Below are 27,581 nucleotides of genomic sequence, written 5' to 3' on the forward strand. Positions count from 1 at the left end.
TAGTTCCTAATGCTTGGGCAACGCGCTCCATGTCGGCAGCGTCAACATGAGTGATGCAAAAAATCATCACATGATGACGTCATCTTATGACATCACAGACCGCCAAAATTTGTGATGTCATCACGTCACATGATCGGTGGGCCGATCACGGAGGCAATGCAAAATCAGGTACTGTGTAGAAAGCTTGCACTGCCTCCGATCCTAGAGGCAGTGCAAAACCACGTTACGTCCAGAAAGCATTCGGAGGGGTGCGGCGAACGAACAATACATCGACTAAAGAAAAAGAAGATGGTTTTTGCTAGTGTGCCTCGATGTGTGCGCCCCCCTAATACCCCTGTCACACGGGCACCCGTGAACTCCGTTTAACTCCCTCGTCTTTTCCCCGAGGGAGATGGGGTTCATGTCACACGGTCACCATTTCGCTGAGGAAGTTAAATGGAGCTTTTGGCGGAGGGAGTTCGGTAATGACCATTTCGGCTCGATGGAGTACTCTCGTTCCCAGCCAGCTACTGCTACGCTGAAAACCGCACTAGCAAAATCGTCCTAATGAGCTCAATTATAATTTTAAAAAACTATGCTCTTTTTTGCGTAGCATTTCACGCCCCGTAGTGTAAGTTTTAGTTGTATTTTTTCGGACATCAGCTCTTGTACTCTCCACACCAACGCCTCGCCAAGCCGCCGCTGTGAAGCGTCGCGCCATATTTGTTTCTGCACGTGTGAGGCGCACGCACAAGCACTGTGACAGCAATGGTGATTCCGAGCACTTCATCAACACACAAAAGCACGTTTTTGTTGCTTTAAAGGCGACTGCACAGGCAAAAAATTGGACGTTTCGACGAGCGCCGCAGCGCTGTTTCTGCCCCATGCGGCAACCGTCGAAAGCTTGCACCGAGCCGTGTAGCACGGCCACAACTCCATTCTGGTTAAGCTCCATTAAGGAGTTCAATGCGCAATGGAGATAAACGGAGTTCGGTGGTGGCCGTGTGACAGGGGTATTAGGGTGTTGCCATTCTTTGAAGGGGCTGATGCCGCCACGACGCCATTTTTTGCCCCGCGTCTCGTGCCTCTCAGCGCAGCTGCCGTAGAGGGGTGAGACGCCGGTAAGAAGCCGTGGGCTAAAATATGGCAGCCGCGCCGCAGTAGACGCCGCAGATGTCCTCACCCTAAAGCGGACAAAAGGCGCATCAAGGCACCCTAGTTTTCGCCTTCGAGTAATCTTAGGCAAAGGCATAAGGGACCCTGTGAGTCATTTTAGCACAGTGATCGCACCACGCCCTATCAAGACTCAAGAGTCAACCGTTGAGAGTGATTTACACTATTTTATTGCAAATTCATCTTATTACGACATACTTTCGATGCGAAAGCTTTGTATTTATCTACGCTAGCATGATTACACTAATTATGTCCAGCATACTTTTAGACGACCGTGAACGAGTCAGCAAACTCAATTTATTAACATAGGGACTAAAGTATGTTGCAAAAAAAATTCCGCGCAATCTACCAATATTACATGTCACCGTCGTGCATCCCATTTTAACTCGTGCTCTCAACCTTATTTCTTGTTTAAATTTCAAGTACTTATGACGCGCACAGCTGCTGAGAACTTGGACTTAATCAAGGATTGTTGCCTGTAACGATCGTTTTAATTTATTTGAATGACATCACACGTTGTTTGTCATGCACTTAAAACTCCTAACAAAGGAACTGAACCAAAGGAGCAGGCTTGGCAATCGAACACGCGCAGCACGCGGTATACATGTATTGTGCTTTAACGCAGACACGGAAGCCAAAGCGTGAGCACTGAAGTTAATGATCGAAAACGGGCCGGAAAGTTTTGAGTGCGTCACGGCCATAGAACAGTCGCGAAAACAAATCGTCGCCATACATGCAGATGTACACATTGATGGCTAGCAGACGACACCAGGAACAATCGACACTGAACATGCTCCCGACGGCAACTCCGCTCGATTTCGCTGGGCATTTTGCTTGAACATTCAGTACAAATTGCTTTATGAACTTGCCCATTAATAACTCGAGCAGGACAGACTGGCCGGCAGCATCGAGCAGCCTTGACGTAGCGCGCAGGTACGTGAAGAGCGGCACCCGAGTCCTTGTGAAAGTAGGTACACGGGCCTGTTGCAACTGCTACGTTTAAAGGAGATACCCAAACCTGTGGTGTGTGGAAGTACTCTGGAATGAGTGGCAAATCATTGGAAGAGCGTTTATTGGCAATTCAGATTTTCTGGAAGGCAGCAATGTCGACAGACTGGACGTGGTCCTTGAAGTTCTCAATCTCTTCGATGAGCCAGTCAATGCTGACCTTCTCGTCTTCGACGACGCAAACAATCTGCAGCTTGTGGATGCCGTACGCCAGGGGCACCAGCTTGGACGTGCCCCACATGTGACCGTCGCAGGTGACCGTGCGCACTAGCCGCTCCAGCTCCTTCATGTCGGTCTCGTCGTCCCAGGGCTTCACATCCAGCACTACACTCGACTTGGCAACGACACCGGGCTTCTTGGACTTTTTCTCAGCATACGCCTGCACAGTCAACAGGGAAAACAGCAATGTCAATTGATAAGTTTCAACTGCCAAAGCTTTGACAATGCAATCTTGCGACAATAAAGTCGTCCTAAATGACAGCTTTCGCAACAAGAGTCGGCAAAACTGCACTGTACCTGTAGAATCAAGCCATCATTTAAAGCACAGAAATATGCCATCAGAAACTAAATACCTGCTATTTTCCAGGGATCTGAATGAGCTTCACTACACAAAACTCTCTACTCCCATTACTAAATTAAAATATTATGTGCCTTTATGCGGACAACTGCAATTTAGAGTGCGTTGCTGCCAGTAACGTACCAACTGATGGCCAAGCATTTTGCTCGACTGTCTTTGACGTGTTCTGCGAAATCTTTCACCTCATCGCTTGCAGTGACGAAAGCTGTGATGGTGAGATTGCCCCTAGATACACACCCCCTTCACGGACCACCGCTGCTGTGGTACATTATCATGACTACAGCAAGAGTGGCTAGAATGGGGAGCTCCAAAAAGCGATCAGTGTTTCCCTTGCCCGGAGGAGTCACCTCATGCGATCCCTCCGCTAGGCCAAGATATAGCACAGCAGTTGGAGGTGCTGCCTGCTAGCATGCGGGAGACAGCACTGTTAACGCTTGAGACAGAAGCTTGTCAGCTTCTTTGGCATTCCACATGCTTTTACAAGTTCCTTGTGTTCTTGTGCCTTGAGAGGAATGGTGTCTACAAAAAAAAAAAAAAGAAAAAAAAAGAGAAAACTCGGCGACCATGTTTTGTGCCAGTGTGCAATTCGGGGTACAGAACATGTGTGAAAAGGTGCAACTTTTCTGCACACCTACATACAAACAGCTTGGGAGTGGGCCACCTCAAGGGCCGACAGATCTCAGCCATCTGTGAAAAACATTTTGACGCAAGGTAAATGTATGGTACCCGTCCTAGTGCTGCAAAGGTGTTTGCATGGTGCGTGTGTGACAAGCACGGGCAAGTGCAGTTATTAAATTAAACGTTCTGTGGTGCTCTTAAAGACTCTGCAACTGCTTTTAGATATGTAAATGCATTCATCTGAACATTTGACTTTATTTTTTGGTTTTATTTTATTTTCATCGACTATATACAGCAACACAGAGAGGCTCACCTTGTGTATTATAGTGTGTAGAGCTACGTAGCCACAAAGCGCATTCTGCCATCGGGCTGCACACACTGCAGAAGTGCTGGCATCGTGCCCACAGAAACACTGCAGACCAGCTGGAAAGTCCGATAACTAGATAGCGGGACCTTTTTGGGTTGTTGTACCCATCAGAGTCACAATACAACTTGACACAAATAATGTAAAACACAGGCTGACACGTCTTCAGCAAAGTGTACAGCGAATGGGGGCCAGCTTGAAGCGACACCCTACTACAGCAGCGCAGTTGCACCAACATATCGCTGGATGTACTACTACAACAGGTGATGGTGTAGTAAATGGGAACATCGCACATGGCATAACTAGGCACACGCGCACACTATACATTTTGTTTGAAGGTACTGAAATAATTGCCTACTGTCATACTTCAAGATGCATGGCACACTGCAGTGCTGGCGCTTTAAGAGCCGTGATGCGGCCTGAATGATGCATACAGCCCGAGGTGCCATGTGTGTTACTTCTATCGCATGGCAATGCTCTGCCTGCTGTTGCATAAGTTTACTACCAGTCATGGGGGTCAAGTGAATGAAGAAAACAATCACTTTAGTGTCGGCTGGCAAAATAGTGAGAACCGAAAGCGGCGCGGCGTATGTTACTGGTCCCCCAGTGACACGGGCCAACCACTGACAGTGGCAAAGTAACCATACAGCACCAGGCTGAACCTTGCCCGAGCAACTAGCGCGAGCACGCACCACGCATGTGTCGCGTGTCTGAAATCAAGAGCGCCGCTGACAACGCACCTTGAGCCTCTCCTGGCGCGCCTTCTCGGCCTCCTCGTCAACCTCGTCGTCTGAACCGAACAGGTCGACGTCGTCATCGTCGTCGGCCGCCTTGGCGGGAGCAGCGCCCTTCGAACCGGGGAATGCGGCCCGTTCGGACTGCGAGTAGGAAGCGATGTGCCGGTACCAGCGGGCCGCGTGCGGGAACTTGGCGGCCGACGGGGCACCGCTCAGCGCGCCGAACGTGCTGGCATCGGCCTGCGACGGCTGGTAGCCCTCGACGTAGCTCCGCTGTTCCAGGTAGTCGTTCAGCTTGCTCACGCCGGCTTCAGACTTCAGGTCGCCGAAGGCCATTCTGCTGTTCACTCGAGTTTCACGTCCCGCAACACGTTGTCCGCAACCGCCGGTACCGCTGCACAGCCAGCGAAAGAGGGCAAGGCTTGCGTGCGCACCAACTCGTTGTTCCAAACCGCAAGAGCTTTGTGGGAGGGCGCTGCATTTCACACCATAAAAGAGCATTTATTATTAGAAAATGTGTCAGGTTCACATCTGATCACAGCTATTAGTATAAATGATATATTGTAGTTTTAAAATATTTAATTTAATCTAACAAGTTAAAAAGCAATAAACAAAAAAATGAACAAAGTAAATATTTTTTGCTGCGCGTGTGCCAAAGAATCCGCAGAATTTATTCGGCATATTTTAAAACACTTTACTTATGCACAATAGAGATCTAGAGCATAGAAATAATTGTGGTTTTATGTTAATTTTGGTTTCGGTGTGTTTGATTTTCGTATCTGTGACGGCGCTGAACGACATTTACCCATTTTACCACGCGCAGTGGGTTTCGTTTTTCGAGTTGAGATCGGTGGAGTAGTTTGCCGGCCCGATCATGGCTTCGCGAAGCGCTCTGCGAATCTTCGTGGGCAATTTGCCGTGGACGATCGGCAAAAGTAAGTAGCCTCGGCTTGCTTGCACTGAAACGAAAGCCCTGTACCGGTTCGCCGCATTACGCGCTTTGTCTGCGAGCACGTGCTGTTACGCTGCAGCCGACTGCCCTTCTCCTCCGAAGCCGAGTCGGCACGGATTTGCCGCTCGTCATTCGCATCGACTAAACGTCTTTAGATAACCTGCATCGTCTTGATCTATACGCGACCATGGAACTGAATTGTCCTTGCCATGGTACCGGCGATCGGGATGGCCTTAAGCGTGCCGCATGGCTCGCTTGTTGCATTTCACGCGCCGACCGCGTTTTCGGCCGTCTGAGTGCATCATCCTCCAATACTGCGGTCTTTGCAAAGGTCTTTGCAAAGGCATCGACGCACGTTCGTGGTGATGGAAGATGTTTGCGTGAAGATAGCTCCTACTACGAATGTTCTCGTCCAGATCGTAGCCGGAGCATGTTAAGCATCGTGTTTAACATGCTGTTAGCAGCACGTTAACGTCTTCAGCTTCAGGTAGCCGCTTGTGCAGACCATCTACAGTTGCAATGCCAAATGTTCATTGACATGGTTATAAATAATGCTGCTGCACACGCTCATGAAAAGTTATAATAGTAATGTTTTTCCTGGACTGGTTGGTCACTCGCGGCGGCATTATCTTTTCTACTTGTGCTGCTTTCTACTGTAGCTCGCACCTCCGCTCTGTTATGAGCGAAGAGGCCCACTTTCAGTTGTTAGTGGCCGACACATGAAGCCAGCAAAAATGTAGGTAGGCAGTCCGCTGTATGAACTGCACAAAAAAAAAAGGTAGGAGTGGGAAATGCTTTGGAATTAACAGTCATAACCACGCCAGAGTACATTTAAGCTTAGCGAAAATCTAAAGATGGAAAAAAAAAAAGAATGTAGGGAGCCACCGGCAGCAAATGAGGGATACTGCAGGCCCACACAGGAAAGAAAATAAAAGAAAAAAATGGAATAAATGGGACTCTGTGTGGAAGTGGCTGCGGTGTTTGTGTACAAAAATGCCCGATTTCACTAAGGACAAAAGCAATTATGAAAAAAAAAAGGGTGTGTCATGTAGAGGACCTTGCCGGCGTAAAAGATTGCTGAAAAGGCTTCCGAAGGCAGGCTGTAGTTGCGGGTGTCGCCAAAACAACAGAGAAGCCTAGTGGAAGCACCAAACTGAAGTTGCAGAATGCATCTAATAAATACTAAATAGAAAGCACATCTACACATTGAATAATGTCTAACCTTCTCCAGGATAAGTCTAAACCCTTAAAAATGTCTTTTTTTTTTCCTTGTGTCACATACACAGTAATAATGAGAACTAACAGACAATAATGCCAAGGAAAGTATAGGGGACGTTATTTCTACTAATTAGAATATGAATGTGAAGAAAGTAAAGTGGACGAAAAGATAACTTGCCGCCGGCAGGGACTGAACCTGCGACCTTCGAATAATGCGTCCAATGCTCTACCACTGAGCTACGGCGGCGGTCATCCCCTTGTCCACTTTATAGGGTATATATGTGCATTTAAACCTAGGAGTGTTAGCGCCGGTCGCAGCCATGGCGGCGAGTGTGGAACGCTCTTTTTCTGTCTGTTGGCATCACGTAGCACGTGATATTTTTACAAGCCGGCAGCTGACCAATATTCCCTCACATACTACCTGAAGGCATCAAGTCTGCCAGAACGAGACCCTCGCTATGAATGAAGGAAACAAGGTGACTTTTAAGGGCTCGTTTTTCTTTGTTAGACACAATATTAATGACAACTAACAGAGAATAATGCCAAGGAAAGTATAGGGGGTGTTATTTCTACTAATTAGGATATGAATGTGAAGAAAGTAAAATGGACGAAAAGATAACTTGCCGTCAGCAGGGACCGGTCCCTGCCGGCGTCCCCCCTTATTTTCGTCGTGGCGCATGTTTCCTCACAATGAGATGTGGAAAGTCATTCTGTTTCTAGAGACGAGAGAACCTGCACCACGTGCCCAACTTGTAAGCTTTATATGTGTTGCCTGTTCAGTAAACTTCCAGTTGTGATTGTGCGCCTGTGTGGTCGGTCTCCTCTCTATGTCCCTGTTTTGTTTTGTGCCTCCCCTTCTTTACTCCAAAGAAATATTTGATGAACACAAGATTAACTAACAAAAAAATTCTATTACTAATGTTGTGGCCGGTGGACCAGCCTTCGTCAGAGTGATGAAGGCCGGTCCACTGGCCACAACATTAGTAAATAAGTTGTTTTGTTTGTTAAGTGTGTACATGTTCATTTTCTAATGTATGCGTATAATTTACTTATTTATGAAAACAGGTCACAGGCTCCGAGATGCACAACATACTGTTTTTTGTTCTTGCTACACACGGCAAATAAACTGCAAATGAATTTATGAAAGTGTAAATCAGACACAAAATAAATAGTGGCAACTAATGAAGAAAGAAGTACTAGTACATAAAATAATGAATTATTTGATGCAATTTGCAACTTCTCCAAGCAGTAAGACTGCATCCAAGGCAGTAGTACTTTTTAGGCCAACAGACACCGTAAGGATGAAACTGGAACTGTATTGCCTTCATTTAAAAAAAACTTTGCTTTTAACATAGTCATGGGAAACTGCGGAGCAAGTGCATACATACCATAAACATGGGAAAATCATCCAGGAAATGCCATTGTTAGTACAGTTCCTGCTACAGGTTTTGTCTTCGCGCCCCTACAACGAAACCGCCACGGTTGTGAAATTAGTTTGGTGATGAGTATGCAGCAGCAGTGTACGCTTAGTACCAGGCCATATTGTCGCCATAAGCACATAGAATTCGGTTTGTGCTGTGAAACTGTTAGCTTCTAGCAGCAGGGCCCTGTGAAATGCTGAACCACAGTGATTACTCCTTCGTGCAAAGCCAGTGGTCAGAGCAATGGGATGGTCACCAAGGGAAAGGAAACGCAGCCGAGGATGGCTGCATGTTGACGAAATTGAGAAGTTCGCAGGGATAAAATGAAATCAGTTGACTCAAGAAATTGGGGATCATTGAGAGGTTCTGCAGTGGACATAAAAGAGGCTGACGATGTCACGTTTTTTTGTGCTTCACAGAAACATTCTTAGAAATACTTGTGCCCCAGCTTCATTGACTCATTTGCTTCTGCTGTATTTTTTTGCTTGGCATAAGAGGACTTACCCTAGCTTCTCCTCCATGCTTCTTCTTCTTGCGTTTGCAGAGGAGTTACGCGAACACTTCTCACAGTTTGGCTACGTGGCATCTTCTAACGTCATCTTTGTAAGTACAAGTGGCGCCTTCTTTGCTAGTTGTTGTGCGGTAAATTACAAGGCATTTTTTGGCCTGTTGGTTCTTTCGGGGTTGTCACTCATGTTGAAATTTGTTTGGTGGCGATTGGCCCAGGCAGAAGTGTAATGGTCCTTGTACTCAAAATTTAAATTCACAACACAGCCTGGGAAACAGCAAAGGGCATGAACACGTATAACCAACTCTGATATGACATGAGCAATGTTCGCAGAACATTGTTGTTGGTCGTACGTCTTCGCATTCTTTATTTTTTGTGAGGTCGCACAAAGGCTGTACTCTCTGCTGCTGATATTTCAACCGATTTTTCTACACAGCCCTATACTCGGCGACAACTTATCTCGACAGTGGAGCAAAGGCTACGGAGGCGGGGCTTCCACAGATTCGTGTTACTCCGCAAGTAGTACTACAACTTGCGGCTGATTTCGATTTTGCTAGCTCGCATCGTTAACGCGTTTAGAAAATTATATACACGAAAAATGTGAATGGGAGAAACATTTCGATTGTTCAGTGTACATTTTCGTGTCATGTTACAAGTATATTTTTCTTGGAGAACTAAACAGCACGTTTGTGGCCGCACTCTAACCCACTACGTCATGCACGCCATGTTTACTTTGGAAAACGGGCATGCCGAAAAGGCGGTGCTGTCTAAGAAATGGAAAGAAAATGAAAGCATTCTTGCAAAGTGAGCAATAACTATTTTACCTACGACTTCCCGCAACTATTTGAGTCTCATAATAAATAAAGCAGCGTTTATTTCAGCAAGACAAATGAGAAAATTATCAGTAAACATAAGTACTATTCTTGGCTCGGTAGCAGGCATGCGCTTCGGTTCAGTAGCTTCCACAGTGCTGTCAAGAAAAGTTGTCACCGATTGTAGTGTTTGCAGTGATTAGTTGTCTTACATGTAGGTTTATTCTTTTCTTTTTGAGTGACTGGTATCGCTGTACGCCCACCAGCCCATTTATTCTAAGTACACATTGTTTTTGTCACCAGCCGTGTCAGACAAGTGGCTGTGCAAGCCCGTGAGTTCTCTTGAGGTTTTGGAAAATCAGTTACTCAAAAATTTACAACTTGGAGAATGTTTCATGAAGTATTGTAATTCATCCATCTGTAGCAGAAACCTACAAGGAAATCCATGCAGGCTTTTAAGAAAGTAAAGCTTGCGAGTTGACAAAATATTCATCCTGGCCTAATATTTGGGTTCCGTAGCAACAATAATGCGGGGGGTGCCTTTTCTTAGACAGTACGAATTTCGAATAAAAATGCTGCTGACAGTAGGGCACCTGTTATCTTTGCACACGAACTCTACTTCGAGGTGAAAATACCTTGCCATTGCTAAAGTTAATTGAAATTACTAATTTTGTAAAATGCTTTAAGGGGGACACTGCTCTTAAAAATTTTTCTTTATTTCTTGATCGATTTTGTGAAACTTGACAACTTTATGTATATTTATGTGCTGATTTCAAATATCCAATTACTTTTCTAGTATAGTGTGTAGTTTTCAAAATACAAAATATTTCACACGCTTATTGGGGAGCAAGATTATTTCTAAACTGAGTGCGTTACAAAGTAAATCAGCAAATCACAATAATCTGCTATCGGAACTGTGTGCATTGCAACGAAAATGCATGTTCTAAACCCATTGGAAGAAAAGTTGTGGTATGTTGAACATTCGCGAGTGAGCCAATTTTAAGCTGGAATTTCACTCGTGAATGTTGAACATACCATAACTTTTGTTCTAATGGTGTTAGAACATCCATTTTTGTTGCACTGCACACAGTTCTGATTCCAGATTATCGTGATATGCTGATTTACTTTGTAACGAACTCAGTTTAGAAAACATCTTGCTCCCCAAAAGACACATGAAGTATTTTGTATTTTAAAAACTACACATCATACTAGAAAAGTAATTATATATTTGAAATTAGCACACAAATATACATAAACTCAGGAAGTTTCATCAAAATCGATCAAGAAATAAAAAACTTTTTATCAAGTGCCATGTCCCCCCTTAAAGTGGTCATGAAGCACCCCTTGGGCTTGTTGAAAAAACACATCCTGCAGAAAGCTGACATGGCCATGAACTGCTATGCCAAATATTACAGTCGTGCGCGCCGCGTACAGGCCACAAGTGGAGCGCGAAGTTGCCGTTTCCTCAGGCGCCCTCTTTTCAAACAGAAGCCGGTTCTCACTCTCGTCGGTGGGCGGGGCGTCTGCACGTTGACGTCGCGGATCTGCCAGTTTATGTCGCTTGTTTATTAGCCGATTATAGCTTTAAATATAGCTTGTTTATTGGCCGATAGCCAGATGAGATGCGCTTCTTGCCACGGGGTGCCGCCACTTGCCCGCGCCGCACTCCTCAGTCTGCTAACTTTACACGGTAGCTGCACCCGCACATATCGAATCACAGCGGGAGAGCGATCGCGTTTCATGATGCGCGCTGATGTAACTTCTTACCCCCGTGCCATCCCTCCCTGTCTAGCTTCCAGTGCACTCGTCGGCACGAGAAAAGAGAGAAAGCGCTGGGAGCGTGCGCCAAACCCCCGTAATTCCGCTGATTCTTGACGGATTCGAGAAATTTTTGTGGCAATCGATTTGGGAGGCAGTAAACTCCGATACTGAGGTCATTGGATCATTACTTGGAAAAGTGGTTCATGACGCCTTTAAGTTTTTAGTTACCAAGGGCAGTTTTTATGAAATAGTTGTAGGATGTTACAATATATGGCATAGTCATTTTTTTAGAAATACAAAATGGTCTCAGATAGTGACTATCAGTCAAAGACCCTGATATGATTGTGACTGAGTGCATAGGAAAGGTGGCTGCTGCATTTCTTGTCTGCAGAGCAGGCTTGTTAGGCCTCCTCTGTGGTAAGGTTCTGTTTTGCTGCTGCACACGCACATCGTAGGCACCATTTCTTGTCGGCATTTCTTTCTTTTGCACACCTAGAGCCATAGTAAGGAACACTGCACCTTAGCATTGGCCCAAATGTGTGTGTCAGTATACTGCCGCCCTACAAGGCTGCTTTCCAACCAAAAACTCTTGTCCACAGACTGCGTGAACCCTTTTTCAGGACAGTGTTTCCCTAGGGAGGCAGTGTGAGCACAAATAGATGAGCACAAATTTATAGGGGCCACGAAGTACTTTTTAGCAAGTTAAGTGCCTTTCAGGGAATGTATTACCAAAATAATTTTTTTTAATGACGAAGCGGCGATGTTACGAACGTGGGGTGTTTACCTTTTGTATCTGTGACATAGCGTTTCATTCCTGCATGGGTAGGCATAATGAAGTTTGACTAGACTGAGTCTGAGTCTTTATTTGAGACCTGCATACAGAAATACTTGGCTGAGGAGAAGAGAAAAAAAAGCCGTTCAGTTGGCAGCTTGACGGTGCTCCCTTCCCTCACGTATACATCGGTACTATGGTATGCTCAGAACAGAAATAAGATGTTGCATGAAAAAACTAGAAAAACACACAATCCACTATAAAATGGGCAGTGATACAAATACAACATATCTCGGGACACATTCAATGCAAGTTACACACAAAAAAAAAAAGAATGTAGTGGCAGGGCAATGCACACTTAACGAAATAAGCAGTCTCTTGTAAATGTGTACCTGTTATTGAAATCTAAAACAAATGCTTTTTTTTTATCAGTTAAGCCACTTTAGTCAGTATGTGCAGAAACAGTAGAAAGAACTGCACTGACGACACATCTTGCATGCTTCACGTCCGTTATTATCAACAATGGTAGCTCTCTATGGAAACCTCGATAATATCAAGGAGCAGTTAGCGGCCAAACACCCTGAACAGGCCTGTATTTGAAGAGGTACGTACCAGATGTATGATAAGTTTAAACTTCTGTCAAAGTCACAACACTTTTCACTTGTTTGCAGTATTTTTATTTCCATGAATAGTTGATGCATACTTTCAAATAAAAAACACGTTTGTTTTCACTGTTGTAAAAAAAAAATAATTAATTACTTGGTAATGCCAAATGTAGAGCACAATGACAGAACAGTGCATATTACCCTGGTGGTTGAATTTGTCCATGCCTCACTTCAGGCTTCTGCAGTAAGTTTGGCACTTTGAAAAATGAGGTGAGTTTGAATTATAAATATGGCATTTTGTTTAAATATCAGTAAACAAGAGCCGTGAATCTCAAGAATAAAATCCATCTGAAGCAGGTGAAAAGCCCATCATTTTCATGGTGCTTGAAGTAGCGCCCAACGAGCCCTGCATAGACACTAGCGCCAGCTTGCCACCTAGAGGGAAATGCACTGTTGCCATTCAATAGCCATTATGGATGAACCCCAGCAGAGTAGACGTGTTTTGTGGTGATAAATGCAAGACTGTTGAGTGGCGACACTAGTATATCGACTTAGTACAAATGTGGTCAGGAGCATTGGTTGGAAAATACCTTGATGCATGCGTGGAGTGTTATTGGTATTGCATATTTGTTTTTGGTTGCACTCTCACTTGGCGTGCTCGAGCACCGTGGAGAGTGGCACCGACTTCACACTTCTCAAGGCCACATCTGCCAGCAGGGCGACTTGCACACGATTCACTTGGCTCCATAAGGATCTCTGGACTGTGCACCACGCAGTCTTCTCTGTGGCAGAGTGAGGGAAGCGGTCTTGACTGTGGGCTCGAGTGATTTGTGCATTCACACACTGGTTTTTTCGCCAAATGCAGTTTGTCAGAACACATTGCTCGGTGGTGTGGACCGCGGACAATTAGCTAAAGCTCGTTATCTATCATCTCTCATAGGACAAGAAGACGGGCATGTCGAAGGGCTTCGGCTTCATTACATTCGGGAATCGTGACGGCTTCATCAGCGCCACTAAGCAGCAACAACATGTTCTTGAAAGTTTTACGGTAAGATTTTCTCTACTATTACACGGGGAGTGGAGGGAAACTTCATTTGGTTTTCAGACTGCTTTCTAAATGTTCATGCATTTATTGAAACTGTTGTGCCTTATAAACCTGCCGCACAGTAGTTACGAGCTTTTTTTCTGCAGACCGAAAGAATAGAGAAATGTTATTTTGGCATTTGGTCCAGATGCAAAACGTTGGGTTACAGATGGCACAAATGCCTCCAGCTGGTGCCGGTGGCACTTACCCCTTTAAGGGGAGACGCGGGTCTTTTTTTTATTTTTTTTATTAGCTGGGTGAACTGAACGAAATTTAACAAACTTATCCCATTTTTTCTGCAGATTCCAAATCTCTAATTAGATTTTTGGTAGTTGCATTAGTACAAAAGATGTGCAATCTCTAAAAGCATATTTCTTACGGGGATTTTTGGCAACTTTGCTTTGTCAAGCACAGAAACAAAGTATGTGGCAAGGCTGCCAGAGAGCTGGTTTAGCCGGTGATGCTAATCCGATTGTCTTCAACAAACTTTGAATGCAAAATAAATAGACGTAAATGTGAGTGAAATTTTTTTGCTGCATACTATTTCTGATAATTGAGAATTATAATTTGGTGAACAACATTATAAGAAAATAAATAGCATCACCGGCTAGACCAGCTTCCTGGCAATCTTGCCACATACTTTGTTTTTGTGTTTGACAAAGCAAAGTTGCCAAAAATCCCCGTAAGAAATATGCTTAAATATGTGTTAGAAATTGCATATCTTGTGTTCTAATGCAGCTATTAAAAATCTACTTAGAGATTTTGAATCTGCAGAAAAAGCTGAATAAGTGTATTAAATTTCATGCCATTCACCCAACTTTTAAAAAACCATTTTTTAAGACCCCCGTCTCCCCTTAATAACAAGAGATGAGCTCAGCTTGTTAAGTGCATACTTGCAAAAAGGCAGATGGCTAGACCAGTTTGTCCAGCACTTTTTACAGCGAAAGCTGTTATGAGATCATTTCAACGGCCGTTTTTGGTGGCGTAGTTGTCCGCCGCCGCCGCCACCGGTGTCCGTAACCACTATCGCTCGAAATAAGAAAAAAAAACGAAAGAAAAAAATTCCAGGGTGGAATGGGGTTCGAACCTGGACCCTCTGCGTGGGAGTCCAGTGTTGTACCTCAGAGCCATGCCGGTGCTTGGAACTGCCTTGCAAAACGACGCTATACAGGCTTCATGTCCAGAAGGAACCACATTAACATATGTAATTTAGTGTGGTAGAAGAGTGAAATAACAACCACGCACCACACAATGCGAATTCTGTAACCAGGCGTCACACAATGCGAGTTGCGCAACGAGTGGGCTGTTGGATGCTTCCAACCCACTACAAGGGGCTCTGCAATAATTCTTCGTCATCAGGCACAACACCAACAAAGTGCGCATAATGTCTTAAATGTTTTTAGCGGGTACCACGGCTCTCCGTTGAATGACGAAAAATGGCATAGTGGCTGCTTCCCTACTTTCCAGAAATTATGATTTATAGCGTAGTGGGTTCCTCGCAAGTGCACTTGCATTGGTTGCCAAGGAAGCCCATGCACCCATCATCAATGTCCTCGGGGTCTCAATAAAGTTCTTCCCCCCTCTCTCTGTTTCTCTTTCTCACGTCAATGTATGATATTGCATGGTGGGAGAGTTAAATAGCGACCGGGCGTCACACAATGCGAATTACGTAACTGGTGTGCCGTTTAAAGCTTCCAACCCATTATAAAGGGCTGAGCCACAATTCTTCATCGTCATCAGTCGTCACGTAAACAAAGTTCACATAATGCCTTACACATGTGTAGCTGGAACCTCGCTTCTGCGCACAATGACGAATAATGGCGTTGTAGGTGCTTCCCAATTTCACAAATATTGTGATTTATGGCGTAGTGGGTACCTTGCTAGTGCACTTGTATTAGTAGCCCCAAGAGAGTTTACAACTGGCTCTAGAAATGCCGCTCTTCCAGCTTTCGCTGTGACTGTGCTGCACTTTCCGCGCAGGCCTGGCATTTTTTTTTGTTTGTTATACAGACCTAATGACAGTTTTAGCTCCTTTGATGCTCCATGCTTCTTCCAGATGGCTTGCAAGCATCTTGTGCTCCTTTATATATGATATCAGATATTGCAAAAAGCTATATCTGGGTGTGTTCAGATAAGGACAGACCAAGGGGGGTCCCGACTATTTTTTGTTTTGCACGAAATTTTTATATCAGCTGGGCAAATGTCTCTATAGAAAGGAATGGACCTTCGTTTTGCGGAAATTGTAACGGATTTCTAGGAAAAAATTCGTGTTTCACAACAGGTGGAAAAAGGCAATTCTGCAACTTTCAGATTTCACAACTTTGGAGGCCTATCACTAAAAACTTAACGCATTGTGAACATCAGTGTTAATTTTTCGTAAATCTACGGCAATAGTACTATCGGCCTACGGAAAGTTAAATTTGTGTCACTGACAGTACATTTCTGAAAAATCGCCAAACTTTGATTTTTGAGCGACGGCCTCTGGCTGACCCCAAATTCAAGGGTCTTTTTTCGCAGTTTGCGCTAAAGCGCTGAAGCTGAAAATATTTCTCACAAGTCTACGAAAGGTTTTTCGCTAATTAAGCAAAAATTTATGCGACTACACTGCATATTTATTTCGTTATAAAATCCCAAAAATGCCATATTTGCAAAACTAGCGAAAATTGCAACATTTTAGGGTCATTTTAAAAAAAATAATCATCATCGATTTTTATGAAAATGATGAAGTATACCCGACCATGACTGGTAAATATTGTGCTGCAAAAATATGTTGCATTATTTTGTTTTAAGTGAGAAAATTGAGCCTACTTTAATACCCATGTATGGTCTTAACATCGATGTGTGGCGTTCTTATGATAAAATGAATTTAATAGACATATTTAGTTCGTGGCTCGCTTTTTTGGTTTTAATAATGATGATTTACCCAGCTTGTGTCTTTTTGACCGTTTTGAGTCGCAGAAAAGCTCAACTTGAATTTTCAGAGCTCCTCTGTCTGTATCCATACTACGGCACGTTGAGGCAGCAGGCACGCGAGAGCGCGTACAGCAAGACCAGAGCGTGATAGAATGCCACCCGCAAGAGGGGCAAACAAAAGTACGTATAACAACCAAGCACTCCGAGAACTAGTGACGGAGAACACATGGCCATCGTGAAATGCGAGACGCACCGCGGTGCGCCTACAACGGTCGGCCCCAGACAGGAGGGAGCGTTCCCCTCACCCCTGAGAAGAAGCTTTTTGGGTGTGGTGTGCACCGTATGTCAGTCTGGATAGTGAACTCGAACAAAGAAGTCATGTTGTTTTCTACGTGTGTCAATGATACAGTTTTTTCATCATATTGTAGTTACTCTCGTGTCGTCCTCTATTATTAATAATAAGTTATTTCGTAAGCAGATAAGATAGATATTGCGGAGTGTGTACGAAGCCCACTGCAAGCAGCTCTCTTCACGTAAATCCTGGTGTCAAGACATCAGCTGCGATCCGGCTACTGAACTTTCGTTATATCTCTAAGAACTTCCTTGGACGCTACCTTCACCCCAAAGTGAGTGTGCCTTATACTCACTGTAACTTACTGTGTCACCGAGAAACCGCACTGTGGCACAGTTCTGATGGCGAAGTTTCCTGAACGAAATTGCTGCGCCGACTACTTAAAAAGACACAAGCGGAAGATCAGGTTTCAAAGGAATTTCCGCAGTGTCAAAGACTTGGGAATTGACAATCTAAAGAAAGTGTTGGAAGCTGACACAGCGCTCAGAGTGCATGAATCACACTTTGTGTGCCAGAATTGCTTCAGGAACTTTAAGGAAGACATTGAGCATATGGAAGAGGAATCCAGTCAGTCCAATCAGGGTTGTTTCCAGACTACAGAGGAAGTTATGGAAAGCATTAATGCAGTCGTTGGTGCCCCATCAGCAGTGTCACCACTAAAGCCTCCTCGGAGTGTAAAGAAAGGGAAGAGACTCTCCTACGCGAAGCGCAAGGCAGATGAAATTGCTAGAGCTGCTGTAAGAAACATTCGATCCGGGATTCGCACAGCATACGGCATTAAAGACATTCCACCACAATTCAGTTGCTGCGCCTGTGCCAGCTGGAAGAAAAACCTACACACAGCGTACATCAAGTGCACATCTTTCCGACAGCGCTGCCGTCTGCTATCCTTGATGCCTCTGAGCCTAACAATAAAAGAGGTGCAACGCTTCATTCCAGAGGCAACGAAGCACGCGATTCTAAAGGCCAGGAAGATAGCTGCAGAACAAGGTGTGTGGAGCCTTTTGGAGCCGTGCTGCAGAGAAAAATTGAGTGAAGCAGACACCAACAAAATCCTTGAATATTACACAAAAGATGAGCTGGACTGTTCAAGACAGAGTCCAAATAAGAAAGATGTAGTGCGCGTGCGCATCGATAAAAAAGCCGAATTCATTTCGAAGCGTTTCATGACGCGGTCGCTACGAGAGACATACTCAGTCTATAAACTTGCTAATCCGCTGTCAGCGGTTGGTCTGACAAAATTCATATCCTTGCGCCCAGAATGGGTCAAATGCTCACCGCATCGGGAGGTGTGTGTATGTGCATATTGTGCAAATTTCAAACTATGCCTTATTGGAATCAAAAATGCGTCGGGGTCTTTCATGTCGACTGATGATGTGCAGGCGCTCTGTGTGTGCACGCAGCCTAGCACCAAATGCTTCTTAGGCGAGTGCGAACAATGTCCTGCGAAGAATGGTCTCAGCCTGGGAACTCTTGGCATAGCACCGGACGAAGAAATAGTATTTGCTACTTGGGAATCAGGTGAACTAATAAAGAAGACCATGATGCCTCCAGCATTCCTAAAGGAATTTCAAAATGTGACCACGAAATGGATCCCTCATAACTACCTCAGGCGCACGCAAGCAAATGCCATACACGAGGAAAAACAGTGTTGTGAAAAGGGTTCCATTGTTTTCCACTTTGACTTTGCCGAAAATTGGTCCATCGTACTCCCAGACGAAGTACAATCTTACCATTGGCAAAGTACGCAAGTTAGCATCTTTACTTGCGTTGTATCGACAAGAAAGTCGACATGGAACCACGCAATAATTAGCGACGACGTTTGCCACGACTCTGCACATGCTTGCTTGGCCCTGAGAAAAATCAAGGATCACATTGAAGATTATGCTCCAATTTACACAAAACTAACACTTGTGAGTGATGGAGCAGCTGCCCATTTTAAGAACCACTTCCAACTGCACGAATTGCAATGCAGTGAGCTTCAGACAACCAAGTGGCTTTTTTCGGCAACGGGCCACGGCAAAAATGCCTGCGACGGCGTCGGTGGCATTGTGAAACACCAAGCCACACTACATAACCTGCGTTCACCCGCCACCGAGGTCATTCAGTGCGCAAGTGATTTCGTTACTATTGTAGCCAGTAAACTTAAAAAGGTTTTCCTACTGCATATGGAGAAGAGTGAAGTGGAAGCCTTCAGAGAACTGAAGAACGAGGAATGGAAACTTGCCAGACGGGTTAAAAGAATTCAGGCAACCCACATGTGGAAACACATGAAATTGGACCAAGGGAATTTCCTGTACGTAGCGCGGTGCGCAGACACAGAGTGGAAGGAGCTGTGAATCTGAAGTGTGCAAAATTTGATTGCCCGACTGGATATTACTCATTCCAGGTAACGCGAATAAACTATTTAATGCGCAACATGAACGTTCTTGTAGATTCATAACTTCCTCATTCCCACCATCTAAACCCATTTCGGCGAATGATAAATTCGTCGAAATATTAAGACCGCAACGGTCTTAATATTCCCATACAATGGTAATGCTAGAGCCACCTGTACATTATTGTAACCAACTCTAGTCCATAAATTTCGTTGCTTGATGGAAAAAAAAATTAGGGTAAGTACGCAGTTGAAGATGGTAACACGAAGGCTTTTATTATTAATAAAGTATAGGAAGATATTTTTGCAGGATTTTCATCGAAATATGGCCCTCAAGCAGTCTTAGGGCAAGTTAATAATCATTTTCCCTATAGAAACAAACACGAACGTCACATTTCGGGCCCCCTCTCTCTACCACCCAGCAGCGAGCAATGGGGTCTAGGCACACTAACGCAACAATAACACTTTCCCGTACTGTTAGGGAAATACTAGTTAAATCTCTTTTGCGTTAGATACGTGGTATGATGTGAACTAAAATGGTTCACGTGCAGAAAGATTTCCACTCTACACCACGAGCTTTCATTTGTACGCGCTCTCGTGTGCCGGCAGCCTCAACGTGCCGTAATATGGATACAGACAGAGGAGCTCTGAAAATTCAAGTTCAGCTTTTCTGTGACTCAAAACGGTCAAAAAGACACAAGCTGGGTAAATCATCATTATTAAAACCAAAAAAGCGAGCTACGAACTAAATATGTCTATTAAATTTATTTTATCATAAGAACGCCACACATCGATGTTAAGACCATACATGGGTATTAAAGTAGGCTCAATTTTCTCACTTAAAACAAAATAATGCAACATATTTTTGCAGCACAATATTTACCAGTCATGGTCGGGTATACTTCATCATTTTCATAAAAATCGATGATGATTATTTTTTTTAAAATGACCCTAAAATGTTGCAATTTTCGCTAGTTTTGCAAATATGGCATTTTTGGGATTTTATAACGAAATAAATATGCAGTGTAGTCGCATAACTTTTTGCTTAATTAGCGAAAAACCTTTCGTAGACTTGTGAGAAATATTTTCAGCTTCAGCGCTTTAGCGCAAACTGCGAAAAAAGACCCTTGAATTTGGGGTCAGCCAGAGGCCGTCGCTCAAAAATCAAAGTTTGGCGATTTTTCAGAAATGTACTGTCAGTGACACAAATTTAACTTTCCGTAGGCCGATAGTACTATTGCCGTAGATTTACGAAAAATTAACACTGATGTTCACAATGCGTTAAGTTTTTTAGTGATAGGCCTCCAAAGTTGTGAAATCTGAAAGTTGCAGAATTGCCTTTTTCCACCTGTTGTGAAACGCGAATTTTTTCCTAGAAATCCGTGACAATTTCCGCAAAACGAAGGTCCATTCCTTTCTATAGAGACATTTGCCCAGCTGATATAAAAATTTCGTGCAAAACAAAAAATAGTCGGGACCCCCCTTGGTCTGTCCTTATCTGAACACACCCATCTAATATCACCTATATCTTTTTATCATATATATATTGAAATAATACGGTTCAGCTGACGCTTTATTCCACGAAAAGCAAGATGGCCCCAACGAAGAAGACGCCCGAGCGCATGATGATCGTTTTTTACAGATGAGGAAGATGAAGTCCAGTAAATGCCAACAATATACATATATTTTTTGCTAGCATTATAGTTTGAAATGGCAGTCTTTGGTAGTACTGGTGCACTCTTCAAGTGGTTCCAAAAAGAAAACAAAGCGTGGTGATTCTGAGACTCTTTGACTGGGGGGGGGGGGTGCAAGTGACTTTGAACTTTACTTGGGCATAAGTGGTGAATTCATTTTTCATGCATTGAGGCCCATTCTGAGTACAGCACAAACAAAAGAGATAGTTTTGATGGTAAACATCACCTCCATTACAAATTTTTCGTGCTAAAGAGTGAAGAAAACATGGTAATTGCGAGAGCTTACACTCTTTGACCGTGGGTGATCTTAAACTGGCATCAGATGACGGTCGCAATGCACAGTAAAGCCCTGCCTTCAGTTCATTATAAAAATGTGTCCTTTTTGTTGTCAACTTCATCCCGTTCGAATGTTCAGAATCATTTATATGCACACACACAAAATGTCCATCTTTATTGGATGTTTTCGACTTCTTCACCCTCCTTAATGTGCTAAAAGGCCCTGCACTGCTTTTCCGAGTAATCATCAAATGATCTCACTATCAGTGTTTATTGCATCATGAATCACTTGCCGCAAAAAATTTTCAGATATCAAGTACAAGCTATAGGGATTTGTCACAAACTTGAAGCGATTTTTCTCTTCTTTTGTCCTGACGAGTGTGCTGGAAGCTACACAGGAGGGGGGGTTGATGACAAAGGAGCAAGAAGCTACATCAGTGTGTGTCATGACCTTGAGAATTTTCTGTATTCTTCGATTAGAATGGCGAGTGCGCCATTCTAATCGAAGAATACAGAATACCATGTGCCGATGGCGAGTGCGCCATCTGCACATGGCGGCTTTAGTAACTGTTGTTGTGCGAAAGTCTGGCTGAGCTGTGTGATTAGCTGGTGCACACCAACTTTGTCCTGCGATAACTGATTTGGAAGCCAATCCAATGGGCTAAATATCAAGCATCGTCTTGCAAGGTCTTGTGAGGCATGTGAAAGAGAAAAGCATGCAATAGCAAACGCACGAGCGGTTTTGGAAATAACAACTATACATTAGGAAGTAGTGTTATAGTGGGCAAGGCAAGCAACCGATTCGGGCACGTAGTCTTTGAAATAGCATGGCTGTAGTATGCTGCATGCCACCTGACTGAACTGAGGAGAAAAGAAAACAATGAGTAGACAAGCACTGATGGAGACTGGAAGTACTGAGTTAGTTACTTTGTTGATGTTGAAGAGAGAAACATGCATATTATTTATTTATTGAACTTGAAACAAACATAAATATTAATGAAAATGATTTCATGATTTTAACACCAGCCAATGGCTTTGTTTGTCTGTACGACTGTGTAGTCGGTCCCTTCTACTATGTAGTTTGCCGATAGGAAAGGAAGCAATTTTAGGCTGTTTTTGCAATGAAATTGGAAATTTCCTGCTGTCACGTCTGAACCACCTGCGAGCCAAATATTGCAGCACCCGCGATATTTGGCTCGCACACTTGTTGGCAATGTTTTGACCATAGTCAAAAAGTGTGGCAGGGCCGCTTTGGGTGTTGATGGATGTGGCAAGCAATTCACAGTTTCATGTAAAAAACAGCCAAACATCACTTGCTCTCTCATTTGCAAATTACAAAGCGAGCGGGAGTGCTGGCGAACAATTTCAGAGGTGCCCCATTGCATAAGGTGCTGCCACATCTGAACCAGAAGTGCTGGCCAATATAGTGAACAAATAAAAGAAAAAAATGGCCATGTGGCGTGGCAACTAAACCTTTAGGTGCCCTCTTGTCGTCGCCTTTGTGCAGTTTTCAGCTCACCCATGGTGATGAAATGAGAGCAAGTGGTATCATCACTTTTACTTGATTTAAAAATATTGCGCAGCGGGAGATTTGTGAGGCTGAACATCAGATCACCAAAGTAATTTTATGATAAATGAGCCCCTCTAAAGGAGAAACGTCTCTTAAACCTGACAGCCTGTGTATACACAATGCCACGGTGGTCTAAGACAAGAGTGCTTGCAGTGTTTCAGAATACACCTACTAGCCCGAAAGAAAATCAATCCAGAACGTCCTTTGGGAGTTGTCTAAGTGATGCATAAGAGTAGAGCTTTATTGTAGGAAGTTCTATGGTTGCGGCCTTTCATGGAATGTTGTTGTCGGGTGACAATGACACAGAGTCTTTCGCATTCCTTCTAGAGTTTGTCAGCATCTCGACCTGCCCAATTGAAGGCACATCTCACAACCACCAAAATACGTGTTTGACATTAAATTTTCGCAAAGTCGTAATTTTCCTGATGTGTACAATCCTTCATGTCGGCTGAACATTTTGTCTTAGAAGGCTTTTATTCCAACAGCAAGAAATATTCCAATGAAGCTGTCATAGATGCTGTTCTCCATCTATATTTGTTTTTTACTGCTGGTGTGCCACATTTATATGGTTTAGGTACATTCAAATTCTGCGAGTGTGGGTGTTCAGCCCGACGGGCAATGCTTCTTCTGAGCACGTGGCCTTAGGTTCGACACCCAACACTGCCAAGAATGTTTATTTTGTTTGATACACTTAGTTCTTTGCATCTGACGTGACAGAACACACAGTTATCTTGTTGAGGTGTCCTCCATCATGACTGCACATTTAGTAAAGGAAAACAACTTGAAAAGCTTTCTAAATTTTATACCTGGCGACTGTCGTATTTAATAAGTGTCTCTAGTATGTTGCACATTACACCAGCAAGCGCTCAAAACATGCTATGCAACAATAGTATTGTAGTCTTTGACATGCGTAATCTTTCCTTGCACGATTGGGTTAGTTGAGCCTGACTGTAGTGGTTGTATCATGCACAATTACATTTTTTTTTTGTCTGAGTGTCTTTCGTTTTTGAATTTCACTTAACTTTCTGCTCATTTTGGGATTTCTCTTGCTCTTTCAGCTATCGGTCCATCCTGCAACAAACTCATAGGCACTGCATCAGAGAAGCTTCCATGTAGATACATAAACTGAAATAAACACATTGTCTCTCATCGTTACACTTCAAATTTGTAACTATTGAGCAATCCATTTGAACTTTGTCTCATGAACAGCAAGACGAACCTGAGCTTCATATGACATCTGTGTGCCAGTCTACGGTGGGCACACAGCCACAGGAATTCTTCAAGACGGTGTTTTAGCAAGCAACATTATAGATGCTTGGTGAATGATTATGCAGCATTTTGTGGCTTCTCACTTGCCTTTGCTGCCTTCCCTGAAGGTGCTTTCTCCTCAGCCATTCCTGTAGCGCAGTGAAAGGTGTCAACCAGCCAGAAGAAAAGCAGGGGTGCAACAGCTGCGCCATTTGCGCCAATTTGATACAGTTCCTTATTTGTGTGCCAAGCTGAGCCAAAACCATGAAGTTTGTTAAAATTGCGCCACACTGAGCAAAAATGCCCGACCAGCCTCAAATTTTTCTCAGTTGTGCTAATTTTAGCAAGACGTCACCTGCACTTTTTGCATCATCATCCAATCTAATCCAGAAGCACGGACCATAACCCTAACCACGCCGAGAAAAAAAAAAGAACAGTAGGTTCTCAAATTCCCTGGTCTTATTCCGTCGCATGCAGAACGCTTTGTAAGTCACTTTTGCCGCAGTACACTAGTGCCGTGCGGAGTACACCAGTGTCATGGAAAAGCATACGAAGGTTTAGGAGGGCTATTAATACTAGCTGCCACGGGACACAGCATATTTCATTCCTTAATTACTCATGCGTGCACGCACCGCATAATGATTACTAATATGATCACTGGCGTCTAAAGAAATTACTGGCAGTCATTCAGTGCTGTGTATGACACTTCTGTAGCCCTGAGAAACAATGAGGAAGGATGTACGCCAGTTTTCTTTTTTTGCCACCCCACTCACCCCTGCTTTACGAATCTCCCGAATTTTGAGGTCGCCAGGTTGGCAGGTCTTCATATGCAGCGCCCATCAAATGGTTTGACAAGCGCTGCAAATGTTATTGTGGACAAAGACATCGTTTGCACTGTGGGGTGGTTCAACAGGCTGCTTTTGTTGAAATAGCAGTGCTCACGTATACTGTACATGCGTTAGCTGATGTTTGTTAGCAATATGTTTTTCTTTTCTAAAAAGTAAGCCTTATTTGTTATACTGCTCCAAATTTGGGATTTCATGCTAAAAAATGGAGTTTCTTTTTTTCCTGTAATCTGCTCTAAATTTAGATTTTCGTGCTCCAAAAGCTACATTTTGCTGCTCCATAAATTTCTTCAAATCCTGTTTCGGCTGTTGCACACCTGAGAAAAGCTCCTTTGTCTTGTGCCTCTGATTGCCGTCGTGCATGTGCTGGCTGAGTGTAAGCGTCAAGAAAGGATTGGTTGCAGAAGTTGGCTGATTCCCCCCTTTTTCAAAACGCATGGCCAGATCTCGCATTGGTGTTCTGGTAGCTCAGCAACCTAACAAGTGACTGCGTTTACCTCAGTAACATGGTCGCACGCATTTGAAAGCTTTTCTTTGACTAACATGAGTTTTAGACGAGTGGACGATCTAACATCCAGAGACTTCACATGTGATGTCATCTTCTAATGTTAAAGGATAATGCTCTAGCCGCTACAGCAGAGGCACGTGCCTCATCAGGTGCAAATACCTCAGATGCAATGCTATGGAAGCTAGCGAGACTTCTTGCAGCAGATGCATTCGCACCAAAATGATTTTACCACCCATAATGTGACTTTTTTTGTTTTTACACAGCAATAAATGAAAACGCTTTTTACCTTACAAATAAACAAACCTCGCAGTTTATACGGTTGTTAATAGGTTGTTCTGGATCACTTTGCGCCTCTGTTTTCATATCGCGGCCTCCGCGATTAGTTCCGTGCAGCCTGAGCCAATAGCGGAGGCCATGGTTATAATGACGAAATCCAAGCGCGAGGCGCACAGACATTTCGCTAATCGAACTTCTTGCATGGCTTCCACAGTGTTGCAGCTGATGTATGAAATGGGGTGTAGGATGCCTTTTAAGTGTGTCCCACGTGTAAGCAAGCACATTCAGATGCTTGGCACATTTTCACTAAGAGTGTCGTTGAGTTATGCTGTTTGCATTTCCAGTTACAATTGAAATTGGTACTGTAACTTTTAGAAAAATTTATAGCTTATCCATTTTCACATGCCGCTGCTTCGTTTGCTTTGCCACAGAATACCACGTACAATACTTTCTTTATTTAAAATGTGCTTAAATTGAAAGGACACAACACCAGCGCCGGTGTTGTGTCCTCTCATCTGTCCTCGTTCATTTCGCGCTGTACAAATGTGTCGATTCCAAATCACCAACTAGCCCAAGCTACCGTTCTATCACTCTGTGAAGGTTTTCAAAACTTTCAGTGCTTGATCCTTCAAAACACAACTTGGTTCATCTATACAGATATAAAATTAACTAGGCTCTTGTAGATACTTTCTTCAATGCTTTGGCGGAGAACTGATGCAACTTCTTTAAAGGGGCCCTGCAACACTTTTCCAAGTAATCATCCAATGGCTTCATTAAAAGAACTTATTGCCTCACGAATCGACTACAGCAAAAATTTTTACAGCCCGTCAAGTACAAGCGGAGTTGTAGTGATTTGTCGCATGCTTCGAGCGCTTTCTCCCTCCTTTTATAGCTGTGAGCACGTTGAAAGCTACGCAGGGTAGTGGGGATGACAAAGGGGTTAAGAAGATGCGTCCTCTCGCCAGCACGCACCATGACCTTGCACACTTTCTTTTCTTTTTGTTCTTTAAATGCATGGCTTACTTTCAGTGTGACCGTGAATGCGAGCGCAGGCGTGTGGTGGCTTCTCACGGCAGCCTCAGAAACTATGCAGCTCATGATGCTCAAATCAGTCAATGGCCCTGGACTTTGGGTTTATGGTGCAGTCACTTCGGTTTATGGCATCATTTGTCGAGAGGGAACGATTTCTAGCTGACTTGGAGAATTATTTGTAAATTCCAGGCCACGTGCTGGGCTATAATACTTGGCTCGCGGGTTCTCGGGAGCCTTGACTACTGATCGGCAGCATTTTTTTTTTCATATTGTACAACAGTAGCTAGGCATGCTGTTGAACGATGAACCTTGCAGTCAGTCATAGTTAGTAGTCAGACGCGTAACTTGTAAGTAGAATGCAGGCATAGAAAAATTTCATAAAATTGGATTGTTAGCAATGCAATTAGAATTTTTGTAGTGTTGCTGATGCAAAGTGTGCTGTAGAGAAAGAAAAAAAAAGGAACTTTCTGATGGTAGTGCTTCAAATAGAGTGCATAACATATTTAATGTAGTAGTACATAACGAGTGTAAAAATTGAATGACGTTTATGTAATAAGCATACCAGCATTTCTGTGTGTACCATGTGCAGAAAAGTCTTGAAAAAAAAAGTTCCGGACACACCACATAGGAACATTTGCTGACAGTTTGAAAACTGCTTGAAATTAATGTAGTACTGACAGAAGACCCTATATTTTGTAGCTGTATTGGATGGACATTGAATAAGTGTGATCATAGGCGTGCGCAGGGTTCCCCTTCAGGGTTCAGGCGGACGAAGGTTCATCGCCCCCCCCCCCCTATTAAGTCAATGTATGGGGCAGACTCAGCGCCCCCTCTTAGGTGACTAGGGGGGGCGGCCGCCCCTCTGCGCACGCCTACGAGTGTGATACAGAGCCTCAATTCA

General features: G+C 43.8%; 2 protein-coding genes and 1 non-coding gene across 3 annotated transcripts; 1 reads left to right on the forward strand and 2 right to left on the reverse strand.

Annotated features, from left to right (window-relative positions):
* Positions 1–2,209: 2,209 nt before the first annotated feature.
* Positions 2,210–4,874, reverse strand: LOC119386598 (probable elongation factor 1-beta). Its single transcript, XM_037653883.2, has 2 exons — positions 4,460–4,874; positions 2,210–2,539 (listed from the first exon to the last, which is right to left on the reverse strand). Exons 1-2 carry the CDS (start codon positions 4,790–4,792, stop codon positions 2,234–2,236), a joined length of 639 nt encoding a protein of 212 aa, XP_037509811.1. The 5' UTR covers positions 4,793–4,874; the 3' UTR covers positions 2,210–2,233.
* A 286-nt stretch (positions 4,875–5,160) lies between these two features.
* LOC119386599 (SRA stem-loop-interacting RNA-binding protein, mitochondrial-like) lies at positions 5,161–23,935 on the forward strand. Its single transcript, XM_037653884.2, has 4 exons — positions 5,161–5,391; positions 8,592–8,650; positions 13,446–13,553; positions 23,830–23,935. The coding sequence occupies exons 1-4, from the start codon at positions 5,331–5,333 to the stop codon at positions 23,857–23,859; spliced, it is 258 nt and encodes an 85-aa protein (XP_037509812.1). The 5' UTR covers positions 5,161–5,330; the 3' UTR covers positions 23,860–23,935.
* Trnam-cau (transfer RNA methionine (anticodon CAU)) lies at positions 6,802–6,873 on the reverse strand. Its single transcript has one exon. It is a non-coding gene; the product is annotated as a tRNA-Met (tRNA).
* Positions 23,936–27,581: the final 3,646 nt, after the last annotated feature.

Source organism: Rhipicephalus sanguineus, chromosome 3, assembly GCF_013339695.2.
Source record: "Rhipicephalus sanguineus isolate Rsan-2018 chromosome 3, BIME_Rsan_1.4, whole genome shotgun sequence".
NCBI lineage: Eukaryota > Metazoa > Arthropoda > Arachnida > Ixodida > Ixodidae > Rhipicephalus > Rhipicephalus sanguineus.

Excerpts from the sequence above, each read along its gene's own strand:
- LOC119386598 (XM_037653883.2), bottom strand. The coding sequence starts at position 4,792 with ATGGCCTTCGGCGACCTGAAGTCTGAAGCCGGCGTGAGCAAGCTGAAC. Across the intron at positions 2,540-4,459 it reads CGCGCCAGGAGAGGCTCAAG|GCGTATGCTGAGAAAAAGTC; the intron begins GTGCGTTGTCAG and ends TTGACTGTGCAG.
- LOC119386599 (XM_037653884.2), top strand. The coding sequence starts at position 5,331 with ATGGCTTCGCGAAGCGCTCTGCGAATCTTCGTGGGCAATTTGCCGTGG. Across the intron at positions 5,392-8,591 it reads GCCGTGGACGATCGGCAAAA|AGGAGTTACGCGAACACTTC; the intron begins GTAAGTAGCCTC and ends TTGCGTTTGCAG. Across the intron at positions 13,554-23,829 it reads ATGTTCTTGAAAGTTTTACG|CTATCGGTCCATCCTGCAAC; the intron begins GTAAGATTTTCT and ends TTGCTCTTTCAG.